At 35.5% G+C, this 20,874-nt stretch overlaps 1 protein-coding gene across 1 annotated transcript in view; it reads right to left on the bottom strand.

Annotated features, from left to right (window-relative positions):
• Positions 1-813: 813 nt before the first annotated feature.
• The window catches only part of PCDH17 (protocadherin 17), a 96,047-nt gene continuing 75,986 nt past the window's right edge, over positions 814-20,874 (bottom strand). The window contains exon 4 of the mRNA XM_026009630.2: positions 814-5,536. Coding sequence (XP_025865415.2) covers positions 4,854-5,536 — 683 coding nt within the window. The 3' untranslated portion in view covers positions 814-4,853. The remainder of the gene's footprint in view (positions 5,537-20,874) is intronic.

Here is a 20,874-nt window from a genome sequence, read left to right as displayed (position 1 = left end):
TCCCAATAAGCTTAACCCATAAAGGTCTTCTGAAATGTGGAAAAGCTGTGCATGCTTTTTGATATATATTATGCTTCAGGAGAAAATTAAAAGAACAATCCAAATGGGCAGATTGTTATGCTTTTAATTTAGGAGATGCCATTCACTGAGAGTGAGAAATAAGGGATACATGGAGAAACTGAGGAAAAATGCAAACAACCAAATCCAATTTATAAAGAGCAAGTGTATTAGAACTTACCTATCTGTTTCCCCCATAAGACTGTGATCCAGGGACCACTGCTTTGTTTACAGTCTACTTCTGGGTCATAGTAGCCAATGGCAAACACAAAGTAGCAATTCAGTAGATGTTTGTTGAATGAGTAGAAAAAGCAGCTTATTATTTTAAGATGCCATGGTAAGTATGTATTTACTTCAAAATGCTATTTATAAATATGTGTTTTCCTTAATCATGTGAGATTATGAGAAAGCTTTAAAAAAAGACTTTTCTGAAGTCCTTTGGGTTCTTGTACTAAATTATTTTAAAACCAACTGTAGCTATAAAAAGCTGTGAACGCTTAGGCCATGACTCCATAGTGATTATTTGACTAGCCAATACTTGTCGAAGCTGTCCGAGAGATTTTCAACCCATTCTTATTGAGAACCTAGTGACATTATTGTTAAATAAAGTTTTAAGAAATCTTACTTTACTGGTAAACAAATAACTTGCAAAATAGTCGTGATACCATAGTTGGTTTCCAAAAATAATTATGATGAGGTACACAGAGTATAACACACCACTTCTGCGTTAATGAATTCAAGGGAAGGCAACGCCACTATTAGTAATAGCTTTTTATTCGGAGTCCTCATTTTCCAGATAGGTCACATTAAACACAGCCATTAAACAATAGCGTTGAGATAAATCCATACAATGTATGCTGCTTTTGTTGTTGTCCTTGTTCACCAATTGCTTGGTGCAGCTAAGAACCTTATGGAGTGATGGGGCTGATACATGGGAATAGCCAACCTGCAAAACACTGAGGCCAGGAAAGTCAGACTTTAATCAGGTCTCATTCAATTATGTTTCAAATCAACACATCTTGATAGCCAAAACTCTCATTTGAATTAATGCTGTGATAAATGCTGCCTGTTGTCAAAAGAATATAATTAGACAATAATGAGTGGGCATATATTATGCCAGACCTCAGTCTACTTGTTGACCTCAGCAACTTCTACTCCATTAGGCAACAAACAGCTTTTAACCTAGTTCTAATAAAGCATATACTGCTCTATCGCTACATGACTTTTTTTTTTTTTATGGTGTCATTTTTTAAATTGAGCACTGCCTAGATCCTTTAAAGGGAAGTCATGTTTTACAAGATCTCGGGAAAACGAAACAAAGTCAATTTCCCAACCAGGGATTCAATTAATTCATGGAGTAGTGAGCCAATCCTTGTATATTGCCTGCAATAAGGATAAGTATGTAAGGTTAAGAAATAATATGAAAGTATTCTTTAGAATTGCATGATATGTCTCTTTAATGTTTACTTTGGTATAGGTATAACTAACACTGATTCTCACTACTTTTAACTTTGATGAAAAGATCTTTTATTAACATTTAATGAAAAGATTGTTGTGTTACTGATTTTTTTTTAAGTTCACCAGTGAACAATTTGAGAACTTTTGACTTTCTTACAAAAATTTCTATAAATTCTTATTCTGTGCTTGACTTCAGTGATTGAAGGACCTAAAAGACAGAGTATTATCAAGTTATTCATTTTTGAACATGTGGGATTTTTTTGAGGGGTTAGTTTTGGAGGACGTGACTTTTTCCACATTCTGAATTATGCTGAAACCCCTTGAAACATCACTGTTTGATCATATATCACCCCCCCAGAGCAAGTTGCTCCTTAGAGGGGTGATTTTGGCATCTCATAGACTTCCTTGGAAGCCAAGCACCAGAGGTCTGTGATAAAGGCAGTCGCCAGCCAAATGAATAAAGGCGAGATTCCCTCAACTCAACTACAAAACCTCAGAGTCCTGACTGCTGAATTACCACCAACTTGTAAATAAATAATCACTACTAAATACAGATAATGTGTTAAACAGCTAACACTAGTAAATCACCGGTGACAGAGAGCCTAAAGGTAAATCCCTCACACATTGGCACAACCAATTCTTAAAATCGTATAGTGTTTTAATGTCTTCAGACACATATAATAAATTGAACAATTGGTTACTCAGCGTTAAGAATGTTTTAAAAATAAAGCCTACTCTCTGTTGATTTCATTTACATACTGCCTTAGATTGTACTACGTGGCTATCTGTCTAGTAAGAGAGAGGCAACACTTGGTAAGACTAAATGGAAATTAGTTTTCCATCAAATTTCAGCTATCAAGCTAAATCAACCTGTAGTCTCCTGGCAAAAAATAACATCATATAACAGAGACAACACATTTCAGATACATAAATTGTCCAAAATATAGAGAGTCAATTAGGTTTCACGTGTACAAGATCCCTTCTTTTCTAATTTAAACATTTATGAGTAATAAAAACCAAGAGTAGCGCTTTGGAAAGGCTGTTACTAGGAACCAAATACAGTTCTCGAGAGAATAAGGCTGATGGGAGTTGTCCACTCTTCCCTTTCAAAGCAGTTTTGCAAACGAGGTACAGTCTAAATTCTTGACGGCATTTGACGGAAATATTTTCAGCTGAATTTTTCGAGGTTTAAAATTACAAAACTTAATTCAGTTCAATGTTTGTTTTTGCTTTTGCTTTTGTTTTAAATATAATGATTTTATGACATTTATGCTGTTTCTACACTGGCTTGGTGGCCAGAAAAGAAGGCACAGAATTCTCCACCAGTTTGCAAATAACGCATTTTTCTGCTCCAGTGCACAAACAGCCTTTATTTAACTCAGCACCACATTTTCTAAGGTATGGGCTGGAAACTGTTTGTCATGAAGCTGTAAAATGCCAAAAATTTTAAATGCTGAAGGAAAATGTCAATCAAGGCATTTTCCCATCTGCTGCTACTTCTGCAAGTGCTAATTTTGTTTTTCCCAATTCCTGAAATTTGAGGTTTCCTAGCCTCACATGGAAGTAAGTTTGAAACTTGCTAAATGTCACAAGAGAAGGTGTAAGCAAATGAAGGAATAGGAGGTGTATTGTTCTCAAAGGACACCAATAAAAAGAGGCTGAAGAGCATTGAGAGAAAGGAAAAACATTTTGTTAAGACCCAGACCTCTTGAGAAACACTACACAATGCAAGTAACCGGTTCTGGTGTCACACATGCATTAAAGCATTTTTTCATGGTTTTGAAATATAATGGGAACACACATCTTGAACCACTTAAGATACTTTTGAGAAACCAATCAACGTTATGATATCTACATAGGCAGAAGCTGGATGTTATCGAAAAAACGTGAAGAAGTTTCAGGTATCAGTACAAATGTAATTCTTGTGATTTAGCATGACTTTAATAAAAGCTTCTACAAGGACTTGCACATAACCATGACTGACGGATGTATTTTTTGACCTTTCAGTTAGCTCCATCAGCTCACTCAAACACATTTTGAACAGATTATGTACTGTAGTACTTGGTAGACTATACATTAAACGAGAGACTTTGCTCTGAGGCACTGCTTCCCACACTCCATGGGGAAAAGGAAGCAGGAAAAAACAAAACTCATAGAGTTCGACAGCTACCGAGGCAACACTTGCCATTTACAATATAAGCCCAAATATTTTTGCAACACAACTATATATTAATTTAATAAAATACACAATATAGCTCTTATACACTCAACAATTTGGCTCATATGCACTGAATCTGCAATAAATCAATAAAAATATGTCATTTGATGTAAACACATTGAATCTTCTTACATTTGCACATTTAAATGGTCATATGATTTGTGTATGTCTAAGACATTTTCACTTTCCTGAGCTATTTTAGTGTCCACAAATGAATAAAACCTATCAATCATGTTAATTTCCTCTGAATATTAATCATTCCGCGGTCACTATTTTTTTTCAGGTCAAATTTAAAACATATCCGTCATTATTTATACAGTTTGTTGGACACTAAAAAGCTGAAGAGGCATTTTAAACCTTTTAAAATTTCTTCTCCTTTAATGAAGTGAATTAGTCTATGTGTGTGCAGGACAAAATGGACTATATCTTTTTACATTTAACTTTTATACGACATGAAGTGTCTTACAAATGACCAAGTTTTTTTTCTTTTTTTAAACTTTTTTTCCGACTAATGATATGGAATGTTCTTTGTGTTTATATGTGTGGCAGGTAACTTTATACAGAAATGTTTACCACAAATATGTGTTAATGTTTGGTGTAGCTTGGACTACTGCAAGGTCTTTTCGGGACTTTAAGTAGAAGCCTGTGATGACTGCTAGAAATCCACCACAGATCACAAATTATGACCCTGCTTTGTATGGGGTTTATAGGTAAACAGTTAAGTCAGCATAAATCACGGAGGACAGTCTTAAGAGTGATCAGAAATACTTCCATTCTCACACTGCATACCTTCCTAACAGATTGTCAAAAGGTAACTCGCCTCCTCATCCTCCTTTTTCTTCTTTCTTTTCTCTTCTCTCTTTTTCTTTTCTCTTTCAGCATCATTAATTCTGTCCTAATAGAAGTTTGGTCAAAACAAAACCATTGTTATCTCTGGAAAAGAAACAGCAGTGAAAAGAACATACTTGTGGGCACTTCAGATGTTCACTAAAAGCCTTAAAGCAGCATTGGTCTTTCTTCATCCCTGTAAAACGGGTTGTCACCAGGAGGGATCATTTTTAAATCAACAGAAGAGACAAGAAAATGCCAATGCTTTTTTTTTTTTTTTCTTTTTTTTTTTTCACTTTCTCACAGCCACAGGGTCATTTCCCCGGCAGTCCTGCAAAAGCTTATCAATTTCTCTCACGACTTCCTCTGCATCCACCGATTCTCTGCCCAGATCCCTGTTGGGGTGATCAAGCTGCTCAAGAACAGCGCCCATCTCGCTGGAATCCCGGCTGGCTCTAGAATGCACATCTGCAAAGACCCTTGCCATCTGATCAGAAGCCATGAACGGAGGGTCTCTTGGTTGCTTACTGGGTGACAGATACTGACTGTCAGTGGGCAAGTACTGGCTGCTTGCTTCGGCCAGGGCTCCTGGTTTTGCTTCGCAACCATCCAGAGAGCCTTTTGTTGAGGTGCAAGGCTCGATGCATGCCTTGGTGGGGCTGCTTGATGCTGAGGGGACCTCCTGGAGGAGAGGGCTCAGGGCACGTTTGGCTTTTAAATAAGGTTTAACATTGGCAATGAGAATAGTGTGCTCTCGCTTGTCTTTTCCAAATGTACAAAAAGTCTTTTTCCCAGTGGGGTTCACAGTTTCGTAAGTCTCAGTCTCAACATTAGCTTCAACTGTGGGTACAAAGAGATTTGTGCGGTAATCTGCATTTTCAGCCTGATTGGCTGCAGGGAACTGTGGCATCCAACACCTGTCAGAATGACCAAGCACTCGGCATTCATCTGTGCAATTAACACACTCTTCTGGTTCTGCAAAACAAAAGAGAAAACAGCAAATCCAATCATTAGGGTTGCTTTTAAATTTCTACTGAGGCTGCGATCAGCTCTCAGTGGGCTTGTTTGACCTCTGGTCTCTTAATTAAAAAGGAAAAGAAAACAATAATTAAAACATTTCAGGATGGTTGCATAAACCTGCTGGTTGAGACAATGGTTTTATTTAAGTCTATTCTCTAGATATTAATGAATTCCCATAGCCTGGGAAGAAGTAAAAAGTGGCCATTGGAGAATCATTCTCAATGGAATAGAACATCACTGTAAACTAATCTCCTGGAGTATCAGTTAGTCTTTGTTCTGTATAACCCATCCTAGAAACAGTGAACTTCAAAAAGGATGACCAGGATTAATTTTTCAAATCAAATAATGGGGTAAAAACTAGATCACATACTTCCATAACAAGTCCTAAGCTGCTTTTTTTTTCTTCATGTTTCATCCCTATTTTGCTTGTAATTGTTATTTTGGTGACAGTCATGAAATAAAAGGTTTCCTTAAAAAGCCTACTTTTCCTACTGAGAGGAGCAAATGGAATTTTCTATCAGAATGTGTTATGAATAAACTTGTCAAAAAGTGTACATTCCTATTTTATTAGATATGGGCATAGATCATGCAATCAGTTTTCTTCACTTCAGCTTTTTGTTTTTGGTGTAAGTAGGTGAAAATGGATTTAGTCAACAGATATAGTTCAGATGAATGACAACTCATGATTTCCTATTTTAAATGATAATGTTTTCTGTGAGAATGTTTGCTTCTCTCTTTTGCCAATAGGCATACAGAGAATCTAAATAAAGCCTTCTTTAATGATCCCTATTTCAAAGATGCTGAACAGAAAATATGAAAGAAAATTCCTGCATTATGACAACAGCTGCATAATTCCACCACCCCAATATTTTAAACAATAACTTTGAACTACATCTTCCTAGTTGTCCCTTTCACCTACAAATGATTGTTTCCCTTTATGTTTAATGGTTCTTTTTAAATCAGGACTTTTTTTTTTTTTTCCAGGAGAGGATATTTACAATTTACCTTTGTGTGATGGGAATAGAATTCCCTACACATTTAGGGACCTTTGGGATAGTCATTTAATTGATGTGAGAGGATCCCTACAAATTCATAGTATCCTGTGCAAGGAAAAAATAGTCTATATGAAAGATATTTAAAATAGAAAGCACCAAATTTAACACCACTGATAAATTCATTTCTAAAGTCATATATAAAACCTGAGTTCATATTTAAAACACATAAATAATTCCTTATCCTAAAATAAAATAAAATAAACCACAACTTTATTTATCTCAAAAGGTAAAAGAATTTCTTATGAGATTAATTATTTTTTAGAAAGATATCAAAATGGTGTCTTGATAGAACCAAAGTACTGTGGTATTTCATAGCATGTGTCATTCATATTTGTGAAATGTTAAAAATGTATTCAGGTATCTTGCCTCTATTTTAATTTTTCATGTTTTCAAAAAATATATTTACAGACGAATGAATGAAATATGTTGTTTATTATGTAATGGTGGCAGGAATGGTGAAAGATAGCCTCAAACTGAACTCAAATACTACCTGTCTTGGAAGATTATTAGGCAGATGGACATGAACAGCAGCAGAAAACTCTAGACATAGAAATTTGCTAGGAAGCCTTCCTATGTGGATTTAAAGTCGAGCAGAATTTTTTTAAAAAATGGATATCAGAAAATTTTAATATCAGGTATTTTTTTTCTACGTATTGTGAATGAGAACCATAAATATAACCTCTACATGAGTGTTAGTCTGTGTTAGAAAATAAATATGTATCATTTCTTTCAACCAATTTTATCATCCAAAAATACAGTAGAAAACTTTACTATCTATTTCATTACTTTTGTGTCTTTTAGAGCCATGACTTTTAAAAAATTCATTTACAACTCGTACATTCTCTTTGAAATATGCTAACATAGTTTTATATCTCAATATTGACTGGACTTCAATTTCAGCAACTTGGATAGCCTGGCACTGCATGAATTCAATATGAATTTAAGAAGAGACTGAAAGAGATAGAATAATGCAGATGTATGAAAGTATAAATCGACCTTGAATTTGAAACCATCAACATGAAATGATTGTTTGCATTTCACAGCTGAAAATCTGCAGCTTTTTACTTGACTCCTTTATGTCACGACCTAGGGAGCAAATTCTAAGTATTGATTATGATACATTATAAGCTCTTCACCTTCTGATTAGACTGTAATTTTGACGGTTGCAGTTCCCAGACAGAGAAGAAAATCTAATGGATACTCTTGTACAAGCAGCAGAAACTATGAGCAAAAAGTGAACTATTACTGCCAGGGGTCAAATAAGAATTTATGAGAAAGTGAAATTATTTCTGAAGGAACATAAATAAATAGATGAATAGGTAGGCACAAAAAAGGGACATAGGTAGTATGTAACGAGTGACTACCCAGACATAAAAATAGACAAAATGAAAAACAGAAGAAAAAAAGAGGGAAGAAGGAAAGCTAAGTGAAGGGAAGGACAGAGGGGGAAGGGGCGGTTGTGCAGGAGGATTTCTGTCATATGTACCTTCTATTATGTATTTTTAAGATCCCCTCAATGAACCCCTCAATAAACCAAGTATGTATAATAAAAATAACAGTGTGGAGTATTTTCTCAAGACCTAGAGCTACAAGGTAAATAATCAAACTCTTTCTTGCACCTTACGGAAGATGCATCTCAGAATAGGTAGGTTGAATTATATACCACACAAATGAAAAAGAAGAAAATTATATAGATTGCTGCTATTAGCATAGATTAGATATTTGTATTAGAAAACAAATTCAGAGACTCCGGATAGAAGAAATCAAGGTAAACATAATTGATCCAAGACTCAGTTTCTTCCTCTGGACCAATCTGGATTTACAAAGAAATTATTTACCTGCATTTTCACCCTTTCCTCAATAAAACATGATTACCTTTTCACAGAAGGCACCCTTTGCCAAAATGATGGCATAATGCAAATGGTATGCAGATGAGAAACTAAGAGATAAGCATGCTTATATTGCAAAGAGAAAAACTATTCTGAAGGCCAACAGCTGGAATTCTGGGCAGTTCTGCCTATAGGGAAAGTTTAGTGTCTCATTTTTAAAATGCATGATTCCTTGAAGGACCATGGAATAATATAATAAATTTGTATACTTGTTTAGTATTAGGAATTTTCTATACTCCTGGGCACCTGGGTGGCTCAGTGGTTGAGTATCTACCTTTGGCTCAGGTCATGATCCTGGGGTCCTGGGTTCAAGTCCCGCATGGGGCTCCCTGCAAGGAGCCTGCTTCTCTCTTTGCCTGTGTCTCTGCCTCTCATGAATAAATAATTAAAATCTTAAAAAAAAAAGAATTTTCTATACTCCTATAGCCACATCTATAGCCACTATTACACAAGCTCTCAAAAAGAGGGATCTAAACACAGTCATATTATTTTAACTTTTCATCTTAATTATATAATATTTTTGCAAATGATATAAAGTCACTCAGATGACTACAGTACTTGCAATTCAGTTGTACAATAAACCACACATACAGACACACATATAGATCTTTATTTGCATGTGTGTGTGCACGTGCATGTGTTTTTACACATGTGTAAAAAAACTGAACTTTCTCTGGGATATAGTCCAAAGAAAATCTTAAAACTCAAATGTGTAACCAATGTATTCCTGAAAATTTACTATCTGTAGTTGTCTTAAGAGAAATACAGATGAATCAATAAAATGCACAAGAAAGTTCTATACTCATAGTTTAGGAGATAACATGAATACATATAAAACACACACACAGACACATATATATACACAAATTTTTAAATATAAAACATTACAAACATAATGTATACATATAGGTATTTATATTTTTATTTAAAATCTCCAAAATTTTAATTTCCCTTTGCCCTACAACTGTAGGAATGAAATCCATGATTGGACTAACAACTTGGCTACCCCTGATTTTAGAATATTATGTAATTCAAATTGATTTAGGCATAAATGCCTGAAATCTACGTATTCATATTTTCTGACATATCTGGAAGCTCTCTCTCTTTTTAACCTAGACTAGCAGTTTACTAACTTAATCTTAGCGATATTCTGCAAGCAATCGTTGGGTGCCAAACTACACCTTCAAAGGAACTATAATTGCGGAAGTTACATCTCTGTGAGGAAAGAACATATTTAGGTAAAACATCAAACTACCTGCTCTTAAATTATCGGGTTTTAGCAATCTTCCACAAAGATGTCCGTAGCTTAATGTTCACACTGTGATTTTCATGTTGTAACTAAGGTCCCTGTATTGCTAGGCGTGCATAGCCATCTCAGCAGTGGGTAAAAGGTGCCAAAGATTACTATGTATAAGATTAAAATTTGAAGCCAAAACACCATTTAAACTAGCAAGGACTGGTAAAGATTCAGGGAGCCTTTGGTAAACATGATTATTTTGGGAAAAGTCAAGGGAACCAATCCTTGTGTGTTATGGCTTTAGTGGTGTTCACTGCAAAGGGAACATGTCAAGGAGTCAGTCTCCATAAAATGTCTTGGCCCTGAGTAAATCTATGTATTTATTCTAGTCTCTCCCACTCTCAAGCAGGAATTTATCACAAATCAGAAATTAAGCTTATTTTCCCAGTCTTCAAAGCACTATGCCACATTACCCAAACAGAGATACTTGGCAACTAATTTGTTACTACTTAGGGAGATATTAGAAAACATAAAAGGATTTCCTCCCCTAGTTTCAACTAGCTTGCTGCCTCGGGAGCCCACATATTTGTACAAAAACATGCATAGAGTTTCCAGCATAAGAGTCTCACATATGCGTCTGATTTATTTATTTTTTTATGATACAGAAATAAATGTCTGTGTCATAAAAATCCAGAAACCAAAATCCCCTGAGTCAAGGTATCAATGAGGAGGTTCTAAAATGCTGTGGCCACGGGGTAAGGGCATTTGAGAGAGAGAGAGAGAGAGTTTTCTTTGCTTTTTGACTGTCAACAAAATGGTTTTATTTCTGCTTTGTAAACAGCTTTAAATAGGAAGAGTTTTTATTCTCTTAGTGTGGTGGTTGCTACTGTTTCTAACAGCATCTTAAAATTAGAGTTGTTTCCAAGTAGACAACTCTATAAATGGAAGTCCATTTTTTATTTGTTCTCATTTTTCTTTTTTATTTCTAATTTACCTTCTTTCACCAACGTAAGCTTTCATAACACCTAATTAGCTGTCTGGAAAAGCAGAGACCAGGCACCCATCTCTATTTATGGCTGGCACTGGGGTTTTGGAGATTAACTCTACAGAATCTAAACTAGGTACCCATCACAGACCAGCAAAAATGACAAGCCAAGACCTTCGACTGGCAGTTTCTGTGTAACCAGTTTTCTCCTGAAGGGTTTCACTGGTATAAGAACAGCTTGTTTTCGCTGTCTTTTTCTGTTCTTCAGCACACACACTCAATTTCACACATGCACACACACTCCCTTATGAGTGCGGCAAATTACAATTTAATCCAAATATATTCTAACACATCAGATACAAAGGATCGATGCTAAAATAGAAATCTCACCAGAATACAGTCCAACGGATCCCTAATAAAATGTTCCTTTCAGTGGGTTGACATGATTCCCAAAGTCCTGTGAGCTGACACTTTTCTAACATAAACAATCCTTTCTTTTTTTTGGCGGTGGGTTATTACTCACTTACTTTCCTTTACCATCCTGTAAACTCCCTATACTTGTTGGGGTGATGGGGTGAATCATTCCGCATACATGGCACCTTAATCTACATTCATTCAAATTATTTTCATTTATGATTTCTATGTCCCATTTACTAGCCTCTTAGTTAAAAATAAACCTTCTGATTTGGCTCTGACTATGAGAGGGGTGAAAATTTCACTTTCAATCTTATTTCTAGAGACAGCTTTGGAAAGTTGTCTCCAAATTTTTTTTCCCCTGTGTCAGAACAAGAAAGAAAAGAATACATTACAATTTTATCACATGCTTTTCTTTTTTTTTTTTTTCTGCTACTGTTCACATGACTGCCAGGCTTAATTTTAGCACAATTTTTAATAAGCTTGGTGCATCCCTCGTGCACGGAAGAAAAGGAAAAGGTTAGGGAAAATGCGGTATCAGAAAACTAACCACTTTGGCTGAGTGATCTTTCATCTATTGCATTGTATTTCCCCTGCTTCTTGTGCACAGGAACATACTGTTTTACGAATCGAGGAACATGCACAAATACATACAGGCAGGATGTGTTTTTGCCTCTTTCACTTTTTTAATGTAAGGGGGACCATGAATCTCATTATAATATGACGATGCTCATTTTATGAGGATGCCTGTTTACGTGTTGGCAGCAATACCTGATTAAACCCTGGGTATACAACTCCAGAAACTTAAATACTTCCTGATAATTGGCTGTAAGGAATCAGAAGGTGGAAACATAGTTCACATAATAAAAAACCTCGGAGACAAACACATATAGTTTTAGGTTGATCCACTGCCAACAGGGCTTCCAGACTGTGCCTCAGTTGCGCAATACCACTCTGCCTGCTTTTGATAGGTGGAGAGCATATTTTGAAGAGGAAGTTATTATAACACCATCAAATAGTCAAACCGTGGCAGCTTTGAAGTAGCAATCCTCTAGCGTGCACCTGCTTTGCACAATGCTTCCCAATGTACTGCCACGGTTGCATTCAGACACCAGAAACCACTGGCCTATATCATATTCAACTGCATCCAATTGCAGCTGGGTATCTGGAGCACTTGGAGCCCCTGCACTTATTATTCAGCGCACCTGCACGCCTTCAGGGATGGTTTTAAGTGTTTGTGACCCCTTGGACATAATAGCACGTCTACCAGAGTGAATTTTCTGGCATATATACTGACAACACACAGATAATGCTCCGAGATGAAGACGACTTACATTAAATGGAAACTTACGTTAAGGAATGAAAGCAAAAGGATATAAGGAGATTTGCTATGCAAGCATCAAAAATATTTTAAAAATGAGACTGCAGATCATGCATTGGGAATCCATAGCACAAACCTAATTGTGTGCCCTGGTACACTGCTCTGGGATTAGCCTTCAGTTTTTAGCTACCCCCTTCCCCCTAATCCCATAATGTAGGTGCAGCCATCACCTGGGGGAGCAGCAGATGCTTGGAAGCGAAGGCACGGATAAATGGGGGCCATCTCTGTCTTAACTTAGGCTGAGGAGAACTGGCTCAGAAGCTGGATACTATACTAATGAAACAAACTTTGTTTTTTGTTTTTGTTTCTGTTTTCTGAGAAAAGGACCCTGACAGTGTCTCTTAAGGAGAAACAATATGACACTAATGTGCCAGCAGAGGAAAGACAGCTCAAATTCAGTGACAATTTTAGATGTGCACAGTTCAGTAGTTAGTTTAAAGAAGTTATACTTAAGCATTCACAAGAATGAATAAAATACCAACTTTGTGCTTCGAAGGCATTGGAGATTTTCAAGCAAAGGCATCTTGAATAGAATGTTGTAGAACAGTAAGGCTGTGTCAAGAAAAGGTTGGTAGTACGTAAAAATATGTCTCTCCACTTGTAAAATTCTGTAGGATTTTTTAAGAAAAGATTTTATTTATTGAGACACAGAGAGAGAGAGGCAGAGACATGGGCAGAGGGAGAAGCAGGCTGCTCCATGTAGGGAGCCCGATGTGGGACTAGATCTTGGGGTTCCAGGATCACGCCCTAGGCCAAAGGCAGGCGCTCCATCACTGAGCCACCCAGGCATCCTCCATCCGTAAAATTTTATCTCTTCATTAAGGCATTTATACTTTGACTAGAATTAGAAAGTAGGTTTAAAACCAACTACGGGAAATAATTCACGATCAATAACATTTTGAACATAGGAGTGTCAGGCGACAGAAATACAGGGAAAAGTGCAAACTATGATATTGTGAAAGGCTTTGTACAAGGAGTGGTGCTTGATCTGCAATTCAGTGGATGATCAGGGTTTCAATAAATAGTGGAGAGCAGGCAAAGGATGATCTAGGGAAAGGGATGAGAAAGTGAAATAAGAACCACACAGGACTGTGCATTTCACAGGGTAGTAATAGATCAGCTTAATAAGTCAAAGGACATATGTTGCAATGCCAAAAATGTAAAATAATAATGCACAGAAAATTTGCTAGTATTTGAAAGAGAATGGAAAAGCTCTGAATAAAAACAAATGTAATGAAGCAGGCTATGGGCACTGTGATAGGTATCTGAGCAGTGTATTGTATGTCTCAGACAATTTTTGAAATATTTAGGTGCTTGACTGAAAAAGTATTAGACAACACTTATTAACATACAACACTTTGATACATTCAAATCAGCATTATTTCTGGAAAAAGATAGCTGGAGCTTTGGTCCCAACCAGGATTATCTCCAGTGGAGCACAGCAGGACATGACATGATTCACTGGCATAGTTATTCCAACTTCATCGTGACCCCATTCTGCTTGTGTCTCATCCTACTCCTTCTAAACTAAAGAAAGTCTTAATGTATGTTGACTTAACTGGTACTTTATATTAACTATATAAATCCTACAATTTATAATTCTTCATTAGAAAAAATATTTCCTCTTCTTACATCTATTTCTCTCTTTTCACTCTTCCTCTAATTCGCTATTATTATTAATCAACTATAAAATTGATCACATATTTGAAAGATTAAATGATTCTTTGAGAAGGCCAGAAGAGGAAAGGTTTGGAAGAAAGAAAACCCTTTAGGTAACTAGGAGAGAGGTAATAAGTACTTCTCAAGGCGAGGCAGAAAGCCACAAATAGGTAGATGTTGAATCTCAGAAACTTTTCCAAGTTGTTTCTGGATATCATGAAGAATAAATTACTACAGGAAATTCCTGAAAATGTTGTCTAAAATAAGCACTCTATTTTGGATGAAGATAGTGCCACCATTTCCCCACTGAATTATGGATTCTAGCATTAGCTCCCTAACTCTTATTTTTCAATCCGTCTGCCTCCATGAGATCCTTATATCTCTTGAGGATCAAGACACTGATACCATTATATATGCTTTCATGCTCCATTCCTTGAACACACAGAACTCATTATTCACACCTGAATGTTATCATTGATGTGAAGGAAGACTACACCAAGAAGATACCAAATACTATTGATAATCTATGATGAGAAAGACCACTCCTTACAAATTACTTATTTCAAAACCATTCAGCCTGGAATATAAATAAAAACTTGAAACCAAACACCCAAACCAAACCAAACAATAAAAATCCCATTCATTTTTGAGGCTGTGATGCTGGCATTCAGAAAGATCCCAGGACCTAAACAGTTATGCATAATGGCTCTCGTTTGCTATAAGGTATAGAGGATTTAAGGTAACACCAGGTCTGGGGTACCTGGCCAGCTCAGTTGGTAGAGCAGCTGACTCTAGATCTCAGGGTCATGAGTTCAAGTTCCACATTAGGCCTAGAGCTTATTTTAAAAATAAATAAAGTAACATCACGTCTGTATGTCAAGTACCATGTTTACATAAAAATCCAAAGTCCTCTGGTAATTATTGAGAACTTATAAAATTCAACGTTTATGATTTATTTATTATAATTTCAAATAAGATAAACAAACCTGCCTGGCATATATCCACAGAAGCACAAAGGCCAGAATATTTTCCCCTCAGGGACTTTTAAAAATCAGTGACACCTCTATTGAAATTAAAGTCTATATTTAAATAATCACCTCTTTATACTTTTAAATTACAGAAAACAGCGAGTGTCCTTAAAACCCACACCTCAGCATCTATAGGTTTCTTTCTTCACGCCTACGTTTCTCCCTTTGTCCTTTTTTGACTCTACTGCATTGTGTCAAGTGTGCCAGTTTCTCCCTTCTATTTTATTTAGCTGCATCTGTATCTTACCCTTTATCTTATAGCTATCATCACATATGAATTAATTAATAAGTCCTTGTAATTTTAGAGTCCTAAAAGGGTTAATGCAGCTTCCAAAAGAACCTGATTTATATGCAGCGATAAACTTATGCTCTGGCATGCAATAGTTAGTAAAAGCTGTTTGGTTTACAGGGGCAAATTCGAAAGTATAGCAACTTAGAAAATAGTCTGATTTAAATATGCGACTATTTTTCATCTTTAAAAAGGATGTTTTTCTTATGCTTTTATTGCCTGTGTTAGCTAACCCCATCTCAGATAATGACACCATTTTTGATGACACAGATGAATACATCTAAAATTCAAGTCATCCTCCCAGCAAAGTGGTAATCCAGTAAGGAAGGTCAATGAAAACATGCCTATTAAGCCGAACCCTTTGCAAGAAGCAGGCAAGATAGTCTTATTAGCGTTTTTCTCCCAGGCTTGCTATCTGATTTCTATTGGGATGTGTATCTATTTACCAGTTTAAATTTCATTGTTCATCTTATTTCTAGCACTTGTTTGTTTTCAATTGCTAGAGACAAGTACGCAGAATCGGGTGTCATTTTTAACAGTCTCAGAAAATAGAGTTAATTCAGATGCAACTAATCCTCTCCTGCTTATTATTTAGTAATCAACACCTGCCAATAGGATTTGGGAGTCCCAAAAGATAGATTTTTCAGAAAAATTTTTATATGTTCTGTATTTTCAAAGACATTTTAGTCTCCAAAAGCTTTTCATTAAATTCATAGAACTCCACTCTTGAGACAGATCTAAAGTTTCAATTCAGTTATCTTAAGTGAGATGGATATAGTTCTGAAAAAATAGAGGGGTACCTTGCTCAGATGAGTATTTTTAAAAGTACAATTTTTTTAAAAAAATATTTTATTTATCCATTCATGATAGACACACGGAGAGAGAGAGAGAGAGAGAGAGAGAGAGCAAGAGAGAGGCAGAGACACAGCAGAGGGAGAAGCAGGCTCCATGCAGGGAGCCCGAGGTGGGACTTGACCCCAGGTCTCCAGGATCACGCCCTGGGCTGAAGGCAGCGCTAAACCGCTGAGCCACCTGGGCTGCCCAAATACAATGTTTTTAAAGAAAGAAGCAATATGAAATACATGTATGTAAATATATGAGTGGGGAATATATATAAAACTATACTTCTCTGTAAGTGTGATTCCTACAAAAACTATTTTTATTGTGATTTAAACAAAAGCTAAATGTCCTTAACGCATATGCATACACATACACAGATGACAATAAATATGTATTTTAAGCAAAAATGCCTTCTGTGAAATGAAGTTTGTCTGAAAGAACTATTAAAATTGATAGTGTCAGGATGCCTGGGTAGAGCGTCTGCCTTCAGCCCAGGGCGTGATCCTGGAGTATGGGGATCGAGTCCCTCATCAGGCTCCCTGCATGGAGCCTGCTTCTCCCTCTGCTGGTGTCTTTGCCTCTCTCTCTCTGTGTGTCTCTCATGAAAAAATAAATAAAATTTAAAATAAAATAAAATGAAATAAAATAATAAAATAAAATAAAATAAAATAAAATAAAATAAAATAAAATAATAAAATTGATAGTGTCCCAAAGGTAACTTTAGAATAATATACAGATAGTTTGAACCTAAACAATTTGGCCTTGATCTTACTAAACAACTCCTACCCTCAAGCTGCTAATACTGCAACAATTGTTGCTACTATTATTATGGATAGTTTTAAAATACATTAAGAGTAGGAAAGGAAGGATAACTGACATTTTAAATAAAGCCTGTTCTTGGAATTATTTCTCTAAAACCATTCTGTTCTTATTACCTTTAGTGTTCTGTAAGTTTATTGGAAGCTGATGTTTTTTATCCTGTATGATTGGGTCATCCCAAGAATGAAAATTTAAGCAAAATCAATACACTCAATAGCATGTTCTAGAGTAAATATACAGAAGTGTTTCTTGTAATGGATTTTACTGGCAATGACAAGCCATTTTTCTGTAACAGCTTTAATATTTTGTAATCATGAAAGCACACTGAAGCAATGGAGAAACTGGGAAAAGAGGTCAGGAAATTCATATATAGGAAGATAGGAGATGTGTCCCTATATATCACCCTGCTATGTAATCAAACTGAGAGTCAAAAAGCTATTGGAGAATGCTACCCTTGAATCAGAGCAAAAATAAAAATGTGCTTTTAAAGGATATGAAAGCTTATCCATACATAATGCAGTATGAACATCAAAAGGTGTCTACAGTGATGTTTTAAATACTTTCTTATCTTGGAGAGTACTTTCTGTGATTTAATTGATAATCAACCATACCTGGAGCAAAGAACAGATGATAAAAGTGAAGTGTATTTCCCATGAGTAATATTAACAGGGAAATAAATATAAATACATGAGAGCTCATTTTATTTTCAGACTTGTAATCTAAATCCAATCTAAAAAGAAATTCATATTGACATCACAAGGAGAATTCGTTGAGACAGTCTTTTTTAATTTCAGGCATGCTATATTTGAATTTTTCCCCCTAAAAATATGTATGCTCAGTCTTAGGAGAAGTGATCCTTTGTGCTGCCAAAACTATTTTTGAATAGCTGCCTAACAATTTCCATGGTCATTACCGAAAAAGGTTATACAGTAGTCCTCCCTTCTCTATGGGGATATGTTCTACACCCCCAGTGGATGCCTGAAACCATGGATAGTACCAAACCTTATATAAGCTATATTTTTGCCTGTATATACATACCTACAATAAAGTTTATTTTTCAAATTTATTTTAAAAATTAGGTACACTAAGAGATTAACAATATCTAATGACAATATAATGCAATTATAACAATATACTCTAATAAAAATTATATGAATATGATCTCTCTCAAAATATCTTATTGTATTGTACACACCCTTTTTGTGATAATGTGAGATGATAAAATACCTATGTGATGAGATGAAGTGAAGTGAACAAGTCAAATTTCAATACTTTATTTCACAATGAATCCCTTTGCAATCTTTAGGAAAATGTCAGAAACCTCCACACTGAACCCTAAAATACCTTTAGAATGTTGTAATTATTTGAGACAATTGGAGAATGTGGAACCTGCTAGTGGACACATATTTAGGATCACAAAGTATCTGCCCAAAGAGAGACCAACTTGAATTTGAGAGAGTGTCACCTAACCTTAAATTTTTAGGTGACTTATTTTAATTTTACTAGTTCAGATGAGTATGTTCCTTGACCTATAAATATCTAGTATTAAAACTCAAGCCCCCTCCCAAAAAAATGGAATGAAATCTAACTATTTGATTGGGCAAATTTCTTTTTTTTTAAGATTTTATTTATTACTTATTCATGAGAAAGAGAGAGAGGCAGAGACACAGGCAGAGGGAGAAGCAGGCTCCATGCTGGGACTCGACCCCGGGACTCCAGGATCATGCCCTGTGCCAAAGGCAGACGCTGAACCGCTGAGCCACCCAGGGATCCCCTGATTTGGCAAATTTCTAATAAAAGATATATTTTAGTATTTTATTCACTGAATCGATAAAAACATACATGATCACAAAAGAAAATACCTAATTATTACTGTAAATAAGGTCATGGTGATAAGTATAATAGCAAAATAGAAAAATTATTAAGTTAGAAGTACTTGGCAAATAAAAACTTCTTATCTATTGGGAATGACGCTTTTATGATTAAAAACATATATATCTGCACATAATTTTGCATAAAATTCCAAATATGAATGATTCATTGTAAGATCAACCAATTATTTTAAAAGTTCACAGTCTAACATATAACTATTGATCTACTTATTATCCATAAACATAAAGATTATCTAAGCCATATATTTGAGAGATAACCATGATTTAAACAAAAATATAGTTATGATGACTTTATAACACACAGATAAAATGATTATATGTGATATAATCATTCTAGTATGTTAAAAATCAAAGAAATATATATGTGCAAAAATAGGAAAAGATAATAGTCAGTGAAACTTCAGTAAGTGTGTTGTAAATTGAAGAGTTTTATTGTAGCATATATGTTGATAGAAAAAATTCACAAGCTTCACCATCTTAATACTTTAAGTGAAGGAAATAGAAGTTTTGAAATGATAAGATAACTTCCAATGCACCAGAAAACTATCAATAAAGGACTACAACCAAAAAGGCAAGCATGCATATCCTTATCTATGCACCCTTTGTACCCATGATGAAAGAACATATTCCCATACCAAATGGAAATGAATGGAAGGAGCCTTGCCTAAGGACAAAAATCTTCTGGAACTATTTAGTGGATGTAAAAATAAAGGCCTAATCTACCTTGCAAAGGCCTTTGGGTTTCCTGAGGCCCAGTTCTAACTCCCAGATGACGCTGGTTCACATTAGTAGATAGTGATGGTGGAGCATAGGTGAGTACATGCACACACCTGTGCGTGTGCGGGAAGCATGCACGTGCTCACCAGCAGAGAGTCTATGTCAAGTTAAGAGGGAGAGATTTTTAAGAACACATAGAATAATGTTCAGAAATTTAAATTCTAAAAGCCAAAATGTTTTTTCAGTATAAATGTTATCCTTAAATTTAATTTCAATTTTTACAGAATTGAAAAAATAAAATTTTTTTCCCAATTGATTTTAATAAATGTGAAGTCGCAACTATTTAAGGATAACAGGGATGATTTTACATAGATGTGTCAGTATATGTGTAGGTACATGCACTCATGTTGTCAAACTTTCCCCCTCACTCCCCCGAATCAGACATAAATAAAACTCTCCTCACTGTAGCACTGTTTAAGGACTTTACTTGCATTTTCTCTCCAATTTCCATTCATTTCCATACAGAAATAATGTAACCTCTTCTCTTTTTCTGGCATGAGTAAAGCAACACAAATGAATATAACAGTAATTGTTAGATTGGTTTAACACACATGTATATTTTTCAAGTACCACAAAAACCTGATATAATATTTTTCTCAACTGGCTCGTTTGCCTTGTGTAGAGGTTAAACTGCTCAGAAACCAATCTAATCTCTCAAAAGCATTCAAGTGACTCAGGCTTGGACTATATACAATCCAGACATAGAAAAATATAATGTGATGAACTAAAATTTCACCTGAGATACTTATTTCTCTTACTTAATCCATTCAGTCATGACAAATTTCAATGTGTTTTCCCAGAGTCTCTGAGTCCCATTCTGAACATACTTCGAAATTAAAATATGTTGACAAAATTTATCAAGTTCAGAGGATTTTAATTTTGAGCTTCACTAGCTGTTGCAATTGATAGGAACTTTTTTCTGCCCTGCCTTTAGGAATCTGTAATAGGGTGATGTGTACAGATTTTACAGTCATGCGTAAAGTAGCTTTGATATATATCCATAAAATAACACTTCTAATATGGAGTGC

Source organism: Vulpes vulpes, chromosome 6 (assembly GCF_048418805.1).
Source record: "Vulpes vulpes isolate BD-2025 chromosome 6, VulVul3, whole genome shotgun sequence".
Taxonomy (NCBI): domain Eukaryota; kingdom Metazoa; phylum Chordata; class Mammalia; order Carnivora; family Canidae; genus Vulpes; species Vulpes vulpes.
Note: the sequence above shows the minus strand (reverse complement) of the source record. Positions and strands in the feature narration are given on the sequence as shown.